The following is a 19,734-nucleotide window of genomic DNA, read 5'->3' on the forward strand; positions in this document are numbered from 1 at the left end:
TTATGGACGAACTTGACACTCTGCTGTCCTCCATCCCTGAGCATGACTGTCCGCTTCTTGTTCTCGGTGATATGAACATCCACTTAGATGCTCCAGGCTCAGCGGACTTTTTGGCCCTGGTCCACTCCTTTGACCTCAAACTGGTTCAAAGCCCACCGACTCACAAAGCTGGCAAAGAGCTTGACTTGATCTTCACTCGGAACTGCAGCACAGACACCCTCATGGTAACGCCTCTCCATCTTTCTGACCACTTCTTCATCCAGTTCAACGTTAGCCTGACAGAACAGCCTCCGGCTCCTCAGCCGATGGTCACGTTCCTCCGCAACATCCGGAACCTGTCTCCAACGCACTTCTCCTCTGTGGTTGCCTCCGGTCTACCTCCACTCAACACCTTCTCCTCTCTGGAGGTTAATGAGGCCACAGACTCGCTCTGCTCCACACTGACCTCGTGTCTAGACGAGCTGTGCCCTCTTACCACAAGGCCAGCTCGATCCAAACAATCCCATCCATGGCTAAATGATACCCTCCGATTGCAGCGCACCAAACTCAGAGCCGCGGAGAGGAAATGGCACAAATCCAAACTAACTGATGACCTCAAAAACTACCAGACACTCCTGACCTCCTTCTCAGCCAGCATCACTGCTGCTAAGACGGCTTTCTACAATGACAAAATCAACAGCGCTACAGACACTCGAAAACTTTTCTCAAGCTTCAAATCGCTACTCAACCCTCAGCTGCCTCCTCCTCCATCCAGCCTTACTGCAGATACCCTTGCCTCATTTTTTACAAACAAAGTGGCGGCAATCAGCAGTCAATTCTCTACATGCCCACTCAACGCATCTGACTCAGATACCGCACTCCTACAACCTCTAGGGACTGCTGGAACATCTTTTTCAGCATTCACGCCTCTCTCCGAGAGTGAAGTATCTAGACTCCTGACATGCAGCCGTCCTACCACATGCTCGCTGGACCCTATACCCACGAGCCTACTTCAGTCCATCAGCCCGACCATCGCTCCAGCTATCACACATGTGATCAATGCCTCGCTAACCTCCGGCACATTTCCAACAGCGTTCAAAATGGCCCGCGTAACACCGCTACTTAAGAAAGCTTCTCTCAACCCTGCTCAAGTCGAGAACTACCGCCCTGTCTCACTCCTGCCTTTCCTATCCAAAGGCATTGAACGAGCAGTCTCCAAACAGGTCTCTGACTTCCTTTCACAGAACAACCTTCTGGATCCAAGTCAGTCTGGGTTCAAAAGCGGCCACTCTACCGAAACGGCTCTGTTGTCTGTAACAGAAGCCTTAAAAGAAGCCAGGGCGACTGCTCGGTCATCAGTACTCATTCTGCTTGACTTATCGGCTGCCTTTGACACGGTTAATCACCGCATCCTTCTCTCTATACTCGCTAACATGGGAATCTCCGGTTCTGCTCTCTCCTGGTTTGAATCCTACCTCACAGGACGCTCGTTTAACGTATCATGGCTTGGTCAGCTATCTGCACCTCACCATCTCACCACAGGGGTCCCCCAGGGCTCAGTGCTGGGCCCCCTTCTCTTTGCTATCTACACCACCTCCTTGGGACATATTATCCGTTCGCATGGCTTCTCATACCACTGCTATGCAGACGACACACAGCTCTATCTGTCCTTTCCACCTGATGACCCCTTGGTTTCAGCACGGATCTCGGATTGTTTCTCAGACATAGCTACATGGATGTAGGCACACCACCTCCAGCTGAACCTCTCAAAGACTGAACTGCTGGTCCTCCCAGCTAAACCTACCATACATCACGACATCAACATATACTATACTTTAAACTATTAATTAAAAACGATCAAAATTTCCCCATTGACTTAACATTGCCCTTTATGACATCACAGCAATTAGAATCCTATGGCAGGTGTTCAGGCCACCTGGACCAACTGCCAGTCTCAGGCTTTAAGCATACAAACTGGCCCTATTAAGACTACACATCCTGTTCAACTGCTTCCTCTGCCAAAAACTGTTTCAAAATAAAAGTCCTCACTACACTATTTCACTGTTAAACAATTTAACCCTTTAAACTACTGAACTTTTTAACTGTTCAGCCATTGTAACTGTTACTTGTCATCAACTATGACTCCTACCCACTGTATCTAGTTAGCATGGTTAGCATAGTTAAAATGTTAGCATTGCTAACATTGCTAGCATTTTTAGCAAAACTATTAAAAATGATTAGCTAAGTAACATGGTTAGCATAGTTAGCATGCTAGTTAGCATAACTGCTAAAAATGATTAGCTAAGTTATCTAAGTCACATGGTTAGCATAGTTAGCATGTTAGCATTGCTAACATGCTAGTTAGCATAGTTAGCAAAACTACTAAAAATGATTAGCTAAGTTAGCTAAGTCACATGATTAGCATAGTTAGCATGTTAGCATAGTTAGCATAACTACTAAAAATGATTAGCTAGGTTAGCTAAGTCACATCGTTAGCATAGTTAACATTTTAACATTGTTAGCATGCTAGTTAGCATAACTACTAAAAATGATTAGCTAAGTCACATGGTTAGCAGCATTAACATTTAAAAAAAACTGCTAGAAAACATTAGCTAAATTAACTAAGTTAAGTAACTTGGTTTACATTATTATCTTTGTTAACATAGTTAGCATAACTGCTAGCAAACATTAGAGCCATTCCAACTGTCAGTTATCGTCAACTATCTACCTAAATAATTTAACCATTTAAACTATCCACCGATTTAACTGTTCAGTCATTCCAACTATATTAAACCTCATCTACCTAGCAACCAATATAGTTTGTTTTTACTATGTATGATATTTAACATAGAAACTTCATTCAAACTATGTTACGTAGGTCTTACTTAGGACATCTGGGCTTTGTATTTTTCATCGTTGTAACTTTTATACTTTTTAAACTATTTATTAAAAACTACTCAAAATTTCCCCATATACTTAACATTAGGCTGATGACATCACAATGGGCTAATTAACTTGATTTGCACCTGTATCAACTTCCAGCTGCTCATCTAGGCCCCATCAAAGAGCCAGTTCAACTGATTGATTGATTAATTAAACTATTAATTAAAAACTATTAGGCCTTTATGACATCACAGAAATTAGAATCTTGTGCCAGGTGGCCAGGCCACCTGCATCAACTGTCAGTTTCTCAGGCTTTAAGCATACAGTTTCATTCTCTTAATATAAGACTACACATTCTGTTCAACTGTTTCAGCTGTTCAGTCATTCCAACTATATTAAACCTCATCTAGCTAGCAAATAATTTACCATTTAAACTATCCACATATATCAAACCTCATCTACAAAGGGACGTCGGACTACTGGGCTGTCGGACCAAAGGGAATTTTTCGGATTATTGAGAGGTCGGAACAATGGAGCATCGGAGAAATTACATGGCACCGTGTAGTTATCAGAGAATAAAGACTTCTTTTATTCTTACTATTCTTACTATTCTATACAACAAAACTAATTACTATATATGAAGAGCCTTTCATTAGGAAACTCGATACTTAGACCTATTCAAATACATAATGCCCCATCTTGATTAGAACTTTCTTATGGGAGAACATTTTTACATTGTTTGTTAAAAATGACTATCGGCCGATATATAGGTCATCAGTTTTTGAAAAACTTAAATGTCGAAATCAGTATTAGCCCTCAAAATCCAAAATCCCATATCGGTCAGGCTCTATAAGGAAATGGAGACAAATTGACTTACACACACACGCATCCACATGCAGACACACACATGCACACACACACACACATCCAGACACACACAAACACACACAAACGCATGCACACAGGCACACACGCACACACACACACAGGCAGGGACATACAAGCATACACAAAAGTTTCAAGAGAGGGGGATGGAGTAGGAGATGGAGACAAATTGAAAAAAGTGATTTATTTTTGCGGAACGGATGTACAGGACTGAGTGGTGGTCATATTTTGTACCGCTATGTGGTACATCCGGTTCCGGCGCCGGCAAGAGCGGCAGCATGTCGAGGTAGCTCCGTGTCTGTGTTTTTTTCTACGTCTTTCTACGATTACACACTTTGAGGAGTGTTTTTATTCTATCCTATGGATACGGACATATTGCAATGCTCCAGCGTTAGCAAACTTGTGTACACAAGGAATCAGCTGATCGCACTACGACAGAATGCTGGCTGTGTTCGCGTCAACATCCCAGAGGAACTGTGGTGAAGGAAACTGTATGCTGCAAGGATGTGGAGTTATTAGCGGTTAGTCTCCGTCCGTACTACATGCCGAGGGAGTTCTCGCACGCAAAATGTCTGTGTTTACGTTCCACCGCCAGCTCTCCCGGATACAGCGTGGAGATACACTCCACAATCGCAAGGCTTCAAACCCAACACACTGATGCCTTTTTTGTGATCTCTGGCGACTTCAATCACATAACACTGGATTCCACACTCACAAATTTCTACCAGTTTGTTGACTGCCCTACAAGGAAAAACAGGACAATAGAACTCATGTATGCAAACGTGAGGGATGCATACAGTGCAAACCCCCTTCCCCCACTGGGAAAGTCAGACCACAACCTCATTCATCTCCAGCCAATGTACAAGCCCAAAGTACAGAGGAACTTTTGTATGGACATTGTTGTTGCCACCAGAACTGTAAGCTGCTTTCCTAACAACAAGCCTTGGATAACCAGCAATGTCAAGACCCTTCTTAATACGAAAAAGATGGCGTTCAGAGAGGGGGACATGGCAGAGCTGAGGCGCGTGCAAGGGAAACTCAAAGTCAAACTGAAAGAGGCTAAGGAAGACTACAGAAGGAAGGTGGAACAGAAGTTGCAGGAAAACAACATGAAGGAGGCATGGGACGGCATGAAGACTATCACTGGCCTGAAGAAGAGCAGCAGCTCTATGTAGGGGGACCTAGACAGGGCGAACCAGTTGAACCACTTCTACAACAGGTTTGACTGCCCTGCTCCAGCTCCAATGGCAGTGGTCTGACCACCACCCCCGGCTGACTCAGACACTGCTCTTGTTTGCGTGCCTGCCCTACCCCCACCTCCCAGCCTCCCAGTCTCTCCAGCTCCGCATCCCGGTGACACCCAACGACCTAAGCCACAATCACCTCACGCCCTGCCCCGCCTGATGCCTCCTTGCCTGTGCCTGTTGAGGTGTCCACGACTCTGGCAGCCTTGACAGGGACATCAAGGAGGTGGTCATCCCTCAGCCCCCACCCCCACACCCCCTCAATACCAGTGCAACACTCACCTCCACCATCACAGGCTATCGTACCCCCACCATCACTGGATATTGCACCCCTCCCCCACATGGCGATCACGAACAATGAGGTGACAACGACCTCAGTCAACAGCCATCAGACATCTTAGGTATGCTCAGACCCCAGGTACGCCATGCACTAGACCCGTTACAGTTTGCATACCAGGAGAAAGTGGGCGTGGACAATGCCATCACTTAGGGGGCAGCCGTGGCCTACTGGTTAGCACTTCGGACCTGTAACCGGAGGGTTGCCGGTTCGAACCCCGACTGGTAGGCCACAGCTGAAGCGCCCTTGAGCAAGGCACCTAACCCCTCACTGCTCCCCGAGCGCCGCTGTTGTTACAGGCAGCTCACTGCACCGGGATTAGTGTGTGCTTCACCTCACTGTGTGTTCACTGTGTGCAGTGTGTTTCACTAATTCACGGATTGGGATAAATGCCCAGTCCGAACTTAGTCCCGCCCACAACATTTGAGGTCGGGAAGTTTGGTCTGGTCCATTGTGAAGCAAGTATGCTCGCCCTAGATCGGGCGGACCAATCAAATCGGGCTTTACAATGATGGACAGGTGAGCAACAGAGCGCCGAATATGCATATGGAAAATGCATATTATTTAATGAGGTTTTATCACTGAAAACGATTATTTCTGAAAACTTGGCATCTGTGGCCAATCAGCAGGTGGCCAAAGTTAAGATGTGGGAAAACTCGTGGTTTCACTTTCATCAAGGGAAAACAGCAGCACTGTTGCATTGTGACATGTTCCCTCGTTTGTTTGAAATCTGATTGACCACTTGTTCAAGGGATTTGCGACAGCCTTTCCCAGCTGTTTAACATGTTTGTAGCATATCAGTGTTCAACAGAATTATTTTTAAAAACGGAGGGGATATAGGCTATCAGTTTTTTCCTAATAGCCTACCCTACTACATATCTCTAATGAGTGTTGTAGGCTAGGAGTTATTGACGGCACTAACTTTTACAAAAGACCATAAAACAATGTTAAGGCATTGTGAAGAAGAAGGATGGTTCGTGTGTTTTCTTTCTACACCTCACGGTAAGCTATTTCGTTGCTCTGATTGGTTAGGTCTATCCAATTGAGTGCAGTGGCATTTCCCCCTGTATCGGTAGAAACACGCCCCATAATTACATCCCAATGGAGCAGTTTCAGACTCATATTCTGACTAGAATTGAGTATGACTACGTCAGGCTAGCGAGTCGCTACCTTCTGTTTCGAACAGAGCCTATATCTTTGAACAGATGCACCTTGGAGCAGAAGTCGAGCGTGTTGACAAGTGAGCTAATATCCCCGGGCTGCTGGCTTTAAAAAAAAAGCAACCAAGATGGGGCAGCTCACTCACAGATGGCAGTATTCTTATATTAACAACTAAATTCAGGATGTGGGCCCTTATATTTTGTAAAACTTAGCAAGAAATAGGTATTCGCTGTTAGCTATTAATTAAAAACGTTGGTTTGGTAACCAAAGAATACTTCTGAGCTTATGTAGGCTACGATGTAGTTTGACCAGACCTAACTGTAGGAAACAGTGTCTAAACGTCTCTCTTCAGCATCCCCACTGGCCAGTTTGCACCTCCGAAACATACCTGGTTTTACTTTTGGCTGGGTCTGCGAAAATGTTCCTAGGGGAACGCACCGCTAGATTTTTTTTTTAACAGTGGCGGCAGCCCAGGTTCTACAATTCCTCAAAATTAAGCTCTAAGAAAATGGCTCATCCCCCCCTAGTCCCCACACATCTTGTCCCAAAGTAATAGAATTTTGGTGGTAATCTGCAGTCATTAAATCTTTAGAATGGGGAACTAAACAAATGAATTTATCTTTCTTTCTACAGGAATGCCATCTTGCCAAGCAATACAACATATATCCGATGGGAATTCTTCCGCATATGTGTAGCCATTGCAATAAGCACTTTTTCTTTGTTACTTTTTTCCTTTTTGCACAAGGAGCGATGGATGTGGATTATTTTGTACAACCTTGAAGGTTTTTGTTGGATTGATATTTATATTCGTATGCATGTTGCATTCTATAAAGACAACTGTCTTCAAGTGGAAACATTAGAAACAGCAAAGCATTATTTGAAGACCAGTTTTCTTCTTGATTTCATCAGCTGTTTTCCATGGGAAATTATTGGCCTCATGTATTTTAACATAAACACTATTGCCCTTTGGGATACCAGACCTGAAATACTACACATTTTTGCATACCTTAGAGTCCCACATATTTTACAGTTGTACCGGGTTCCTTTGGCATTTTCTTTCTATCAGTCAGAGATTACAACAGAAAAAACAGCTGTTACATTTTTAAAGTTTTTTCTTTATACCGCAATGTTTCTTCACTTCTGCACCTGCATTGTATTTGCAATCGTATGCCCCCCAGCAGACCTTACTGGTGACCCTACAATTTATCTTTTGCCTTTGGTAAAACACAACTGTTCTAGATTGTCATGGGTAAATCACTTGGATTACTCCTTTGATGTTGTTTATGGTAAGTTTTCAGTAGATCATACTAAACAAAATCCACCTAAAGTTTCTTGATTTTATACTTAACTAAATACCTAATCCTGAAATAGGCCAACTAAAGATTTGGGTGTTGGTATTTACCGAGTGTTTTGTTTTCAGTAGTAAATTAAGCAATGTTTTTTGTTATCTGTTGTATGACTGTTAATGCTATTCCCACAGAAAATGTGACCTTTACGCAGTTGTATGCTATAAGCTTATATTTTGCAACTACAACCCTTTGTGGAATTGGGTATGGGGACATTCATCCTTATCTAACTTCAATGGTATGTAATATTAGTGTAGTTATTGCCGTTAATATCCAATATAAATGTCATGTAATTTAATTTAAACCCCATAATTGCTATATATATTTTTTTTTTCAGAGAATTGCCATGATCTTCATTATGGTAGCTGGAGCCCTATATATTGGTTTTTTGTCTGGTACTGTCACTTCAATACTTGCTAATGCAGATGCACCAAGAGCTGCTTTCACTGACAAAGAGGACATCATCAAATTATTTCTTAAGGTATAGTAAAACAAACCTGCTTCTACCATAACTATCAGCCCTATCGTGCAATTAGTACCAGGCAGGACCCAAATATCTTTGCTAGTTTGTGACCGATGGAGTTTTTTTCCCCTCCAGTGTGCACATTATATACTTGCACCCTTATAAGTTCCTGAGGGTGTGTTGATCAAAAACAAAATGTGTCCAACTTCAAACTGGTTCAAAACTAGTCTAAAGTAAAAGACAAAGGTACTGTGAAGTAGCCGGTTGAAACCAGACCCTTCTCAGTCGTAACTGAGAGTGGGTCTGAGGAAGGTTCGTTCACAGCCCATTTCCAAAGGGCGTTCCCAAACGGACGCCGATCAAAATGTCTCGGACGCAATAGTAGAGGCCAAAAACCAATCAGAGCAACGAAAGAGACAGAGTGACGGAAACACACAATTTGCAACACTGTCTGGTTGTAGGGAGAAGCAGGAAGAATTAACCACTTTTTAATTAAATGTAGGCTAATTTACAAAGACATTGTGCCACACTGAAAGCTAATATTTTGTCACTAGCAATTTACATCTGCCCTCTGTCAATCACAATTCCATTTTCAGCTCTGAACAAAACTGTTCACGTTCAAACGAGCATTTTGTTTCATTCATTCGTCCTTTCTGGCTGACCGGGACATATAAAGCAGGAATGGGGGACGAGAGACTGAAACGTTTAAAGCAATTATGCCGGAATTGTTTCAAGGCAAACACTGAAGTGTAGCATTCGAGTTATGCTCGCATAGCACACCAATTCAAAAGTAGCCTATGTGTTTTCTGTCGGCTACGTGTTCAGCTACTGTAGGCCTATAAATGAACAGAACATCAAACCGTTTTCAGTAGCCTACCACTGTTGCAGATATCACATACCCTTACATGTTTGTACAATGTTGCATATTCCAACAGAAGGAAGCAGTTAAGAAACTTCTAACTCCATGTCTTAAACCAATGTTGATGTTTTTTTTTTTAAAACCCGGCTTCTTCAACAGGGTGCGCTATCGTCATCGTGTAAAGCCCGCCTCAAGGGTTCTGATTGGTGCCTAGATCTAGGAAAATTGGAAATGGGCTAGAATGGGTTCTTGGCCAGACGGACTTTCAGAGCGAATCTCGAATTTGCCAGAACGTCTGGGTTTTTCCCAGGCTAACTGTGAAGTACAAAGTATAAAACTATACCAGGGGTGGGCAAACTTCGGCTCGTGGGCCGAATCCGGCCCGCCAAGCACTTTCATCCGGCCCGCCGAGCATTTAATTTGGTTATCAGGCTGCTCGCTTTTTTTTTCCTGCGATAGAGACTATGTTGGTTAGCTTTACTGCAAACTGCTTTTCACTCTCCTTAGAGAATATTTACAATGTCAATGTCAAAACATCATGTTTAATAGAGATGAATGCCTACTCTTAGTTATCTCCTTTGCAGCAGATCTAACTCGAACGTTATGCTACTCAATTTAATTGGGAACGCGTCTGCGCTCACGAGAGGGAGATAGCGGCAGGTTCCAGCTGGCTTGTCATTGTTGATAATTGATATCTCCTTCTTATAAAAAACTTTTCAAAGGAAATCATGAAGGCAACAGTAGTTCCCACTACTGACCATTTATAAACTGTGAGAGGGTACAGCCATAGGTACAGCACAAGCCTTAGCGGAGCGAGCAGAAGATCATTGAGAAAGAAACGTGAATTGTTCTTGAAGCGACAGTGCGCAATTTATAAATTTGTTAAACAGCATCAAATTAGCAGTAATTTTTAAGCAATTCATATTTTAAAACAAATACTTTCTATTATTATAACAAAAATATTTTTGTGTGTGTGTGTCGTGGGGGGTGGTGGTTGTTGTGCGGCCTGCCGGCCAATTTTCAAACCCCAATGTGGCCCTTGAGCCAAAAAGTTTGTCCACCCCTGAACTATATTGAACTGAACTGAACTAAACTATGTACTGAAACTATAGAAAGCCCTAGACGAATAGGCAAGATGTTTTGTGGTGTGTCGGAAAATGAGACGCACCACAAAGCGCACCACTCAATTTTCAGCTGAGCACGCCAAACCGTAAACCCGAAGATGGACTAGTTTGAGGGCAAGCGAGAGTTGCAGTTCAGAGGACTGTTTTGTTACAGTCGTGAATTTTTAATAGTTTGTTTAGTTTAACTATTAAAATTTCCCTCGGGATGACTATCTATCTATATCTATCTATATATCCATATATCTATCTATCTATCTATCTATCTATCTATCTATCTATTTGCACACACCTTGGAAACTAGATGGTAATGATGGTAGTTGTGAATAGCAGCAACCGAAGTCTGAAGTACCATCACAGAGGCTAGCTTTTACCATAGACAGTGGTTTTTACAGCCATTGACGCCACTACTGACTGCTTCTTCTACTGGGTAACGTAGGTAGTGATAGCCTTTTCACAACAGTGACACCTCTGTTCAGGAGAATATTGCACTGCCGTATTGTCACATTGTAGCGCTACAGGTCGGGAATGGCGAGTATGCAGAGGCCCTTAGGGCCTCCTCAAAGGAGATTGCTAGTCTGCGGATAATTTCCGGCACAATTGAATGGTAGCCTAATTATGGAACCCCATACTGAAAGTGGGCGGGCGGCCCCAAGGCAAGCGGGACACTCTCTATGCCCGTCACCAGGGGCCATCGCGGCCCTACAGACTCTGCAGTAGTGTGCCGCCATAGCCTACCACAGAAAAACACAATGCAATACAATACAATCCAATACAACACACTAAGGCACTTACCTTGGCCGTTCAACGCACCAGGTCTGCAAGCAGCAGCCCGTAAAGAGATACAGCAGTGGTGTAATACAGTACACGGGTGGCCTGAAGCAGCGTGCGGACACGCTTAGCAGGCTCAGACTGGCCCAGTTAGCTGCGGACAGCAGCGACGGGGTACACACAGATATACAAAGAAGGCGGCCACGAGTGCGCGAACGCACGTGCCGACGTACACCAGTGGACAACTGGAAAAAAGACACATAGCGGCCCGCACCTTGTGCAAGACTGCACCTAGCAGACACAAACAGCTAAACTTACCTTTGCAAGTAGCCTAGCACACAACAACAAAGCTAACAAGAAGCACAGAGTAACATTAGCGCCTAAGCGGCCGAGCACATACGCGCTGATCAGGCCCACACAGGTTCCGGCTGCCAGAGCAGTAAACAGAAATAATAACGGTGGCCCACGCCGGTGCGCAAACGCACCCAGCAGGCTCACACCAAGCCCAACTAGCTGCAAACAGCCAGATAAGGTACACAGTAGTTAACAAAAAACAACCCGGAAACCTGGCACACACAAAAGGGAAAATAACACCAAAACGGTGGCCCGCAGCAGTGTGCGAACGCAGGCAGCAGGCTCACACTAGCCCCTCCGCCGTGTGGTATGGGGTGAACTCAGGAAAGACGTCAACAAGTTAAACAAAGTTAAACGAAGTTTCCCGAAAAAAACACAGGTTACAGCCACATGCAGACTAACAAACACAGTCAAGCAAGAAAGCAGTGAAAGTACGTACTCACGTCTCACAGGTCTCAGATGAGGCGATCAAGGTGAGAGACTGAACCGGGAGCAATCTCCGCTATTTACAAGCTCGAGTCGTTATGCTTCCGGAGGTCATGGGCATGACTTCGTTGACATATGGTCTCGGTGATAGGCAGAACGAAGGTGATCATTCCTTTTTTAGATCGTAGTGACGGTCAGAGTGAGGTCGAAACAGATCTAGGCCTACATTCGCGCGCAGTCGTGGGGCAGAAGGCGCTTAGTGCCACAATGTTATAAACTTGACTTAAATAGTCGGCTGCTGTAAGCTACAATCGGATTTTTTTATATACCCCTGGTCCCCTGTTGTCTCAATGATAATAACATCTCATTTCAGGCTATATTTCAGAGTTTGCCGTTCATTTGCATTAACATCGTATTTTGTCATTTTTGGCGAAGACATGCATTCCTTTAGGGATATTGAACATATTGAACATTCTCTAACCATCGTGATTTCGAATTGGTGCAGTTTTCAGCACAAAAACTCATTTTGTTCTTTTCATGGAGAGCACTGCTCTATGCTGTTCTATGGTGCTTTCTGCCTCTTGCGCACGCATGTTTTCGTGACGTTCTCCATGTAGCCTATTCTAGGCTATTCTTTTTTCATTTTCATATTTCATATTGCATTCATTTTTTTGGAGTTGTGCATTGATATATCCATGTTCTTGGTTCAGTCTTTATGCATATTAAAGTTAGAGTTCATCACCAATGGGGCTACAAACGTGTTATGTCCGTGCATGAGAAGTTATATCTGTGTGTTGCAGGCCCCGTGTGGGCCGCTGGTTGGTGAAAATGCCAGGGCCGTTTTTTAATCCCAGTCCGTCACTGCTTCCATCCACGTTGTCACACGCACGCCTATTGTTTATTTTGTGCAGCTAGGCTACTCAAGTGGCATTGATGAGTTAAACTGTCACATTTTTTTCCTACAGGTATTATATTGAGAGAAAATAGTCCGTTGTAAACAAAGAACTCTTCTTATGTAACCCTTTCGTAAATGGACTGAACTGGCTCTTAATATCTACTTTTATCGATTATGCTAACCGTTAGCATCTTTATGGGATTTCTCATATACATTAGCCATAAACTACCACATTAGTTTCTATTCTGTAACTTGAAATGCTAGTCTACATGATTGCTCTTAAACAAAACATCGAAGGAAATAACTGAAATGTACTCTGTTGGTCTGCTTAGTTTTAGAGTGAATCCTAAGTAAAGGTTTGAAAGGAACTTCAGCTTCAGACTTTCTCTTGGGAAGCTTAGGTCTATCTTCTCTAATGTAGCTAGCTAGACCATGTCATTGCCATACACAAGTGTGGGCAGAATGGGAAATGTGTCATCATAATTATCTCGTAATACAAGATCATTATCTCGTAATTATGAGATAATATGTCAATTATGAGATACCATCTCGTAATTATAAGATAATTATCTCATAATTATGAGATACTATCTCGTAATTATGAGATAATTGTTCAGGGTCCTTTTGTCAGATATTGAAGTGATGCAATCCAGTTCAGCTCCCACTACAGAGCCAGCTTTCCTTACCAGCCTGTCAAGTCGCCCTGCATCCTTCTTTGTGCTTCCTCCCCAACATACCACTGCATAGAAGAGGACGCTGGCAACAACAGACTGGTAGAACATCCTGAGGAGCTTGCTGCACACATTGAAGGAGCGCAGCCTCCTCAGGAAGTACAGCCTGCTCTGCCCTTTCTTGTAGAGTGCGTCAGTGTTGGCTGACCAGTCCAGTTTATTGTCCAGGTGGAGACCCAGGTACTTGTAGGTGCTTACCACCTCGACATTGACCCCATCAATGGAGACTGGTAGCAGAGTGGGCTTAGACCTGTGGAAATCCACCACCATCTCCTTGGTCTTTGAAGTGTTGAGTTGGAGATGATTGAGTTTGCACCATTGCACAAAGTCCTCCACCAGGATCCTGCCCGTTCCTGATACACCCCACAATTGCAGTATCGTCAGAAAACTTCTGCATGTGGCATGACTCAGTGTTGTAGTAGAAGTCAGATGTGTACAAGGTGAACAGGACTGGAGAGAGCACAGTTCCCTGTGGCGCTCCGTTGCTGCTGATCACAGTGTCAGAGAGACAGTTCTTCAGTCTGACGAACTGTGGTCACTCCGTCAGGTAATCTGTGATCCAGGTTACCAGGTTATCCAGGTGAGCGTCCACACCCATCTGCAAGAGCTTGTCTCCCAGTCTGAGGGGTTGGATGGTGTTAAAAGCACTTGAGAAATCAAAGAACATGATTCTCACAGCACTTTTCCCCTTGTCCAGGTGAGAATGTGTCCTGTGTAGAAGATAAGTGATGGCATCGTCCACGCCCACTTTCTCCTGGTATGCAAACTGTAACGGGTCTAGTACATGGCGTACCTGGGGTCTGAGCATACCTAAGACGAGTCACTCCATTGTCTTCATCACATGTGATGTTAGAGCGACAGGCCTGTAGTCATTAAGCTCACTAGGATGTGGCTTTTTAGGGACAGGGGTGAGACGTTATGTCTCCACAGTGTTGGAACTTGTCCAAGGCGTAGACTTAGATTGAAGATGTGCTTCAGTGGCTCCCCCAGCTCAGCAGCACAGGCCTTGAGTAGCCTTGGACACAGTCTGCCCCGCTGCCTTACTCATGTTCAGTTTCTTTAGTTTAGCGCTCACTTGTTTTCCTGTGATGATGGGGGGTGTAAGGGGAGGGGAGGGGGAGGGGTGTATCTGGGATCTGTGTGTCTGATGGCTGTTGACTGAGGTCGTTGTCGCCTCATTGTTCGTGATCGCCGTGTGGGGGAGGGGTGCAATATCCAGTGATGGTGGGGGTACGATAGCCTGTGATGGTGGAGGTGACTGTTGCACTGGTATTGAGGGGGGGTGGGGGCTTGGGGATGACCACCTCCTTGATGTCCCTGTCAAGGCTGCCAGAGTCGTGGACGCCTCAGCAGGAACAGGCAAGGAGGCGTCAGGCGGGGGCAGGGCGTGAGGTGGTAATGGTTTAGGTCGTTAAGCGTGAGGTGGTGATGGTTTAGGTCGTTGGGTGTCACCAGGATGCAGAGCTGGAGAAACTGTTTAATGATTTTGTATTGGAGAATAAATTCAATACCTTCTCTCTTATTGAATGTAGTGCCTCAAAAATTACTCCACAAATCTAAGGTCTCCCTAGGAACATACTACACCTCGTAGTATGGCAAGATCTGGCTCTGTCTATTTTTCATGATTTATTTCAGAGGAAAATGTCAATGGCTTCACTGTTATTGAGTCTAGCGCTTCCACAATCCTTCTACACATCAAGGGTCTCCTTGGTTGTACTACACACATCTACAGTCTATTTATTGTGACAGCCCAGCTCTAACATGCCAGGTCTGTCTTTTTCCCTGGATGGCCTTGCCGCTTGCCTTGACTTTTTCTTCAATAAAGATTAATGAAAGATAGGCTGATCAAGAATTTCCCAAAGTAGCAGGTGTAGCAGATAGGGAGACCCTAGATGTCTGGAGTGACTTTGGAAGTGCAAGACTCAAAAATAGTCAAGATATTTAAATGTTTCAAATAAAAATATATTATAAATAGGGCAAGTCCATTTTTCCATAATTAGCTGCTGTGGTATGTTGCTTGGGAGGCCCTAGATGTGTGGAGTGATTTTGGAAGCAGTAAGCTATTGAATTTTTCCCCCATAAAAAAATATATTATAAATAGGGCAAGTCATTTGTTCCCTAATTAGCAGGTGTAGTCTGTTGCTAGTGAGGCCCTAGATGTGTGTTGTGATTTTGGAAGTACTTGGCTCAATAACAGTGAAGCTATTGAATTTTTCCCCCATAAAAAATATATTATAAATAGGGTGAGTCCGTTTTTCCATAATTAGCTGGTGTAGTATGTTGCTATTGAGGCCCTAGATGTGTGTTGTGATTTTGGAAGCACTAGGCTCAATGACAATGAAGCTATTGAATTTTACCCCCATTAAAAATATATTATAAATAGGGCGAGTCAATTTTTCCATAATTAGCTGCTGTAGTATGTTGCCTGGGAGGCCCTCGATGTGTGTTGTGATTTTGGAAGTACTAGGCTCAATAACAGTGAAGCTATTGAAATTTTCAACCATTAAAATTATATTATAAATAGGTTGAGTCTGTTTTTCCATAATTAGCTGGTGTAGTGTGTTGCTAGTGAAGTCCTAGATGTATGTTGAGGCCGAGCAGGCCACAAGCTATGGAAAAATCTTCCAACATCTGCTCTTCTTTTCTTACTGATAGTGTGTTTTAGATATTTTGCTGACACCAACAACTTTTGAGACATTAACCTACATTGTTTACCTGGAACAATGTTAATGATAAGATTTGTTTTTTACCAACTTTTCCAGTTTAGAATTGTAGCAGAAATATATTCTATGCTCTCTCTCTCTCTCTCTCTCTCTCTCTCTCTCTCTCTCTCTCTCTCTCTCTCTCTCTCTCTCTCTCTCTCTCTCTCTATAGAGTCAGAAGGTAACGGGGCAGCTGTATGACAGCATCCTGAGTTTTTATACATTCAGATGGATAAGGACAAAAGGAGTAAATCAAGACGTAGTATTTGAATATCTTCCATCATCACTGTTGGGGGATGTATCCACCATTATCTATGCTGATGTTATTGCAAAGGTACTTTTTTTGGTAGCAAGTTGTAAATTGAATTTGATCACGCTCCATCTGAGACATTTTTTACTTGTTCCAACCTTTTGGACAAAAACCTTAGGGCAATTAAAATAGTGTGTGTTTGTGTGTGTATGTTTATGCTTTATGATTAATAGTGAATGCATTGTTGATGTCATTTCATAATGTCTTCTGTTTTTCTTTCTTGATTTGTAGGCATTTGGTCTGAAGGTCAAGAGAAAACAAAGACAGGAGTTAGTAACACAGCATTTAAGTCCATTGGAGAGGAAGTTGTCAGGAAAATTGGGGGTAATTGCCTTTCATACTTTCATACAGTTCTCTATGGGCATTTTAGTGCCCCTGCTGGTTAAACTCAAAGTAACATTAGATTTTTCATTCCGCAATCCTTCCCATAAAACTTGGCGCAAGCATTGGTCTAATTGATGACTTGCATAATCACTACAACCAAACACTAGCTTACATACACAGAAACATACTTTTCACATTTAAATGCAAATAAGATCACAAGAGAAGGTTGTAAAATAGTGAAATGGTTACCAGATGAATATAGATTCATATAGGTCAAGTGAGTGATGGCACCTTTCTGGGTTCTGGTAGCCTATTATGAACCGCAGACCGAAAGAAAGAAGAAACTAAACATTTTCCTGATTAGAAAATATTTCTTAATTTAGTGTTATCAAATAAATAGACATGCAATTTGGGGGTAGTGGTGTCAGCGCTCATTCAATGTACTTGCGCAAGTAAAACTGAACCACTGGAGATGACGTGTAGAAGCAACAAACGTTATTTAAACAACGAACGAAGCAGATTTTTGCTGTCCATGAAAACAGCATAGAGTCTCGCCTAGTCTAATCCAAAAATGGAAATAACAGGTCTTTGAATTGACACGCACAATTAGACTGTTCTAGGCCTATAGCAACAAATATAGCAAATAGCCTGGTGATGACACAGCTTTTAAAACATTTATTTCACTATTGCTGGAGAATGGGCTGTTGCACAAACAAATTAATTAGGGTGATGATATGCATCTCCGTTCACCAAAAGCTATGGTTTTGCTAACCCATTCACACAATAAATAATTTCTGAAAGGTTCTCTCTGTATTGTTAATGTGCAACATTTCTCCATGTGGATGTGGGGTAGTGTCAAGCAGTAAAGTGATAGAGTGGTCAAAAATATCCAGGCAACACTCAGGTGTGAGGAACCACTGCAGGTTTATTCACGACACCGGGAGCAGGTCACTAGCAACAGCATGTTCCAGTAACACTACTCAAAGTTCTCTAGGGCGAAGCCCCATCTTATGCATGTTAATTACATTAGTAATACAAATCACATGAGTACAATGGTTTTTTCCAAAAATCCTCATACATGCAGAAATACAACAATACATATACACTTCTTGGACATAGCATGTGATCCATGCACCATACGCAAGTCATGTGGCTACTCTAAATAAGTAGATAATTGGTCAATACAATACATACATCCTTCAGCATTCTCTTGCCATAGTCTAGTTCCTGTTGGGATATTCCTAATATTACTGCCTCAGGCAGAATACCCTTAACTCGTGACAAAGGGGGTCGCATGACCTTTGTTAGAAAATCGTGACATGGAGAGAGCAAATGACAGACAAAGCAAAGTTGATGCACAGTATTGAATGTATAGAAAGCATACACAGAATATAAGAAAATTAAATGTTAACTACTTCTACTAATACTAGGCTAGTGACAAATGGTCAGAAAGGGCTTTAGTTTTTGAGATACCCCTACCGGAGGTAGAACTAAACCCAACAATGTTTTTCTCTCTAAGGTCTCCCATATATGAAATGGATTCTTGGCTAAATTTTTTTTTTTTTATACTTATATTTACTGCTAAGAATTTACAGATTTTGTTATACACCCCAAAACCAAAAAAAGGACTAAAATATAGCATGTCCGTATTGGAGTTAAGGCATATAAATGAGTGCAGATCAATCACACAAGCTCTGAGAACTTTGAAACTTGGCATGTTTATAGTCAAGAAGTTGCTTCACCTACTAGAAAAGACTGGATGTGAATATCTTGATGTATGGAATGAATAGAGACATGTAAACATACACCTAAAATAAGCGGACATGCAAAAAATTAATATCTATGCAGAATGTTTTCATTTACTTTGTAGCTGCTTTACCAGAGATTATCATAGAAACACATATGATGGCTTGTTGGAAAGGTGGGATTGTCCTGAATCCAACAATACCAAATATGTAAATATAGTATGACGAATCAGGGTGTTCTGTCACTCAATGTATGAGGTGTCCAAAATGAAAGAAAACGGAACACTGGCAAAATACCTGAAGAAAGTAGTTAGCCCTTTGACCAATGTTGCATGTGTAATTCAACTTGATTTGCATTTCAATGAAAATTCTGAAATGTATATCATTTTTCCTTATCACTAGTCTTTTGAATTATGGAGAATGTCTTACAGGCATTGGATCCAAAGCTTTGTATCATTTGTGGGAAACATTTTGAAAAGGGCAAGAAAAAAGATCCCTATGTCTAAAACCCCACAGTAGAAGGCCTCCAACACATACTTCTTTGCTCAGCAGAGAGAGAGATGGTGATGTCCATAAAACTCTGGCTCCATATGCAGATGATATTTCCTCCAAAATCAAAGTTTCATATCATGTATCATGTAGTTATACTGTACAACTACTGTAGTAAGACAAAAATCAGTGAGCAGCAGCAAGTTGCAAATCTTGAGAGTGAGAGCACATCTGCACCAAGAAGGCTGAGTAGGGTTGAAACAACATCATTACTGAGAGATTGTTTCATTTGTGGGAAGGCCAGCTCTAGATCAGAACCTCTGACAGCCATTTCGACTGGTACAGGGGAAATGTAAATTATAGGCCAAGTATACTTGCGTATACAAGGAATTTGGTCTCTGCATTTATCCCATCCGTGAATTGGTGAACACACAGAGCACAAAGTGAACACAATGAGGTGAAGCACACTAACCCGGAGCAGTGAGCTGCCTTATTAAAGCGGCACTCTGTGAGCAGTGAGGGGATGAGCAGTGAGGTGCCTTGCTCAAGGGCACTGTGGATGTGGGCATGGGAGAGCAGTGGGCATCGGAGAGCAGTGCTCAACCACTTCCCCCGCCTTTTTCCTTTTTTTTCCTTCTGGGTCGGGGGTCGAACCGGTAACTCTTCGGTTACAAGCCCAAACCCCTAACCAGTAGGCCACGGCTGTCCC

The 19,734-nt window shown here is 42.9% G+C and overlaps 1 protein-coding gene across 4 annotated transcripts in view; it reads left to right on the forward strand.

Annotated features, from left to right (window-relative positions):
- The window catches only part of LOC121710087, a 324,103-nt gene that overhangs the window by 237,301 nt on the left and 67,068 nt on the right, over positions 1-19,734 (forward strand). For all 4 annotated transcript variants that reach the window (XM_042093990.1, XM_042093988.1, XM_042093989.1 and 1 more), the window contains 5 exons: positions 7,123-7,775; positions 7,970-8,073; positions 8,173-8,316; positions 16,330-16,491; positions 16,699-16,791. In XM_042093990.1, the coding sequence (XP_041949924.1) occupies positions 7,123-7,775; positions 7,970-8,073; positions 8,173-8,316; positions 16,330-16,491; positions 16,699-16,791 (1,156 nt within the window). The remainder of the gene's footprint in view (positions 1-7,122; positions 7,776-7,969; positions 8,074-8,172; positions 8,317-16,329; positions 16,492-16,698; positions 16,792-19,734) is intronic.

This window comes from Alosa sapidissima, chromosome 5, assembly GCF_018492685.1.
Source record: "Alosa sapidissima isolate fAloSap1 chromosome 5, fAloSap1.pri, whole genome shotgun sequence".
Lineage (NCBI taxonomy): Eukaryota > Metazoa > Chordata > Actinopteri > Clupeiformes > Clupeidae > Alosa > Alosa sapidissima.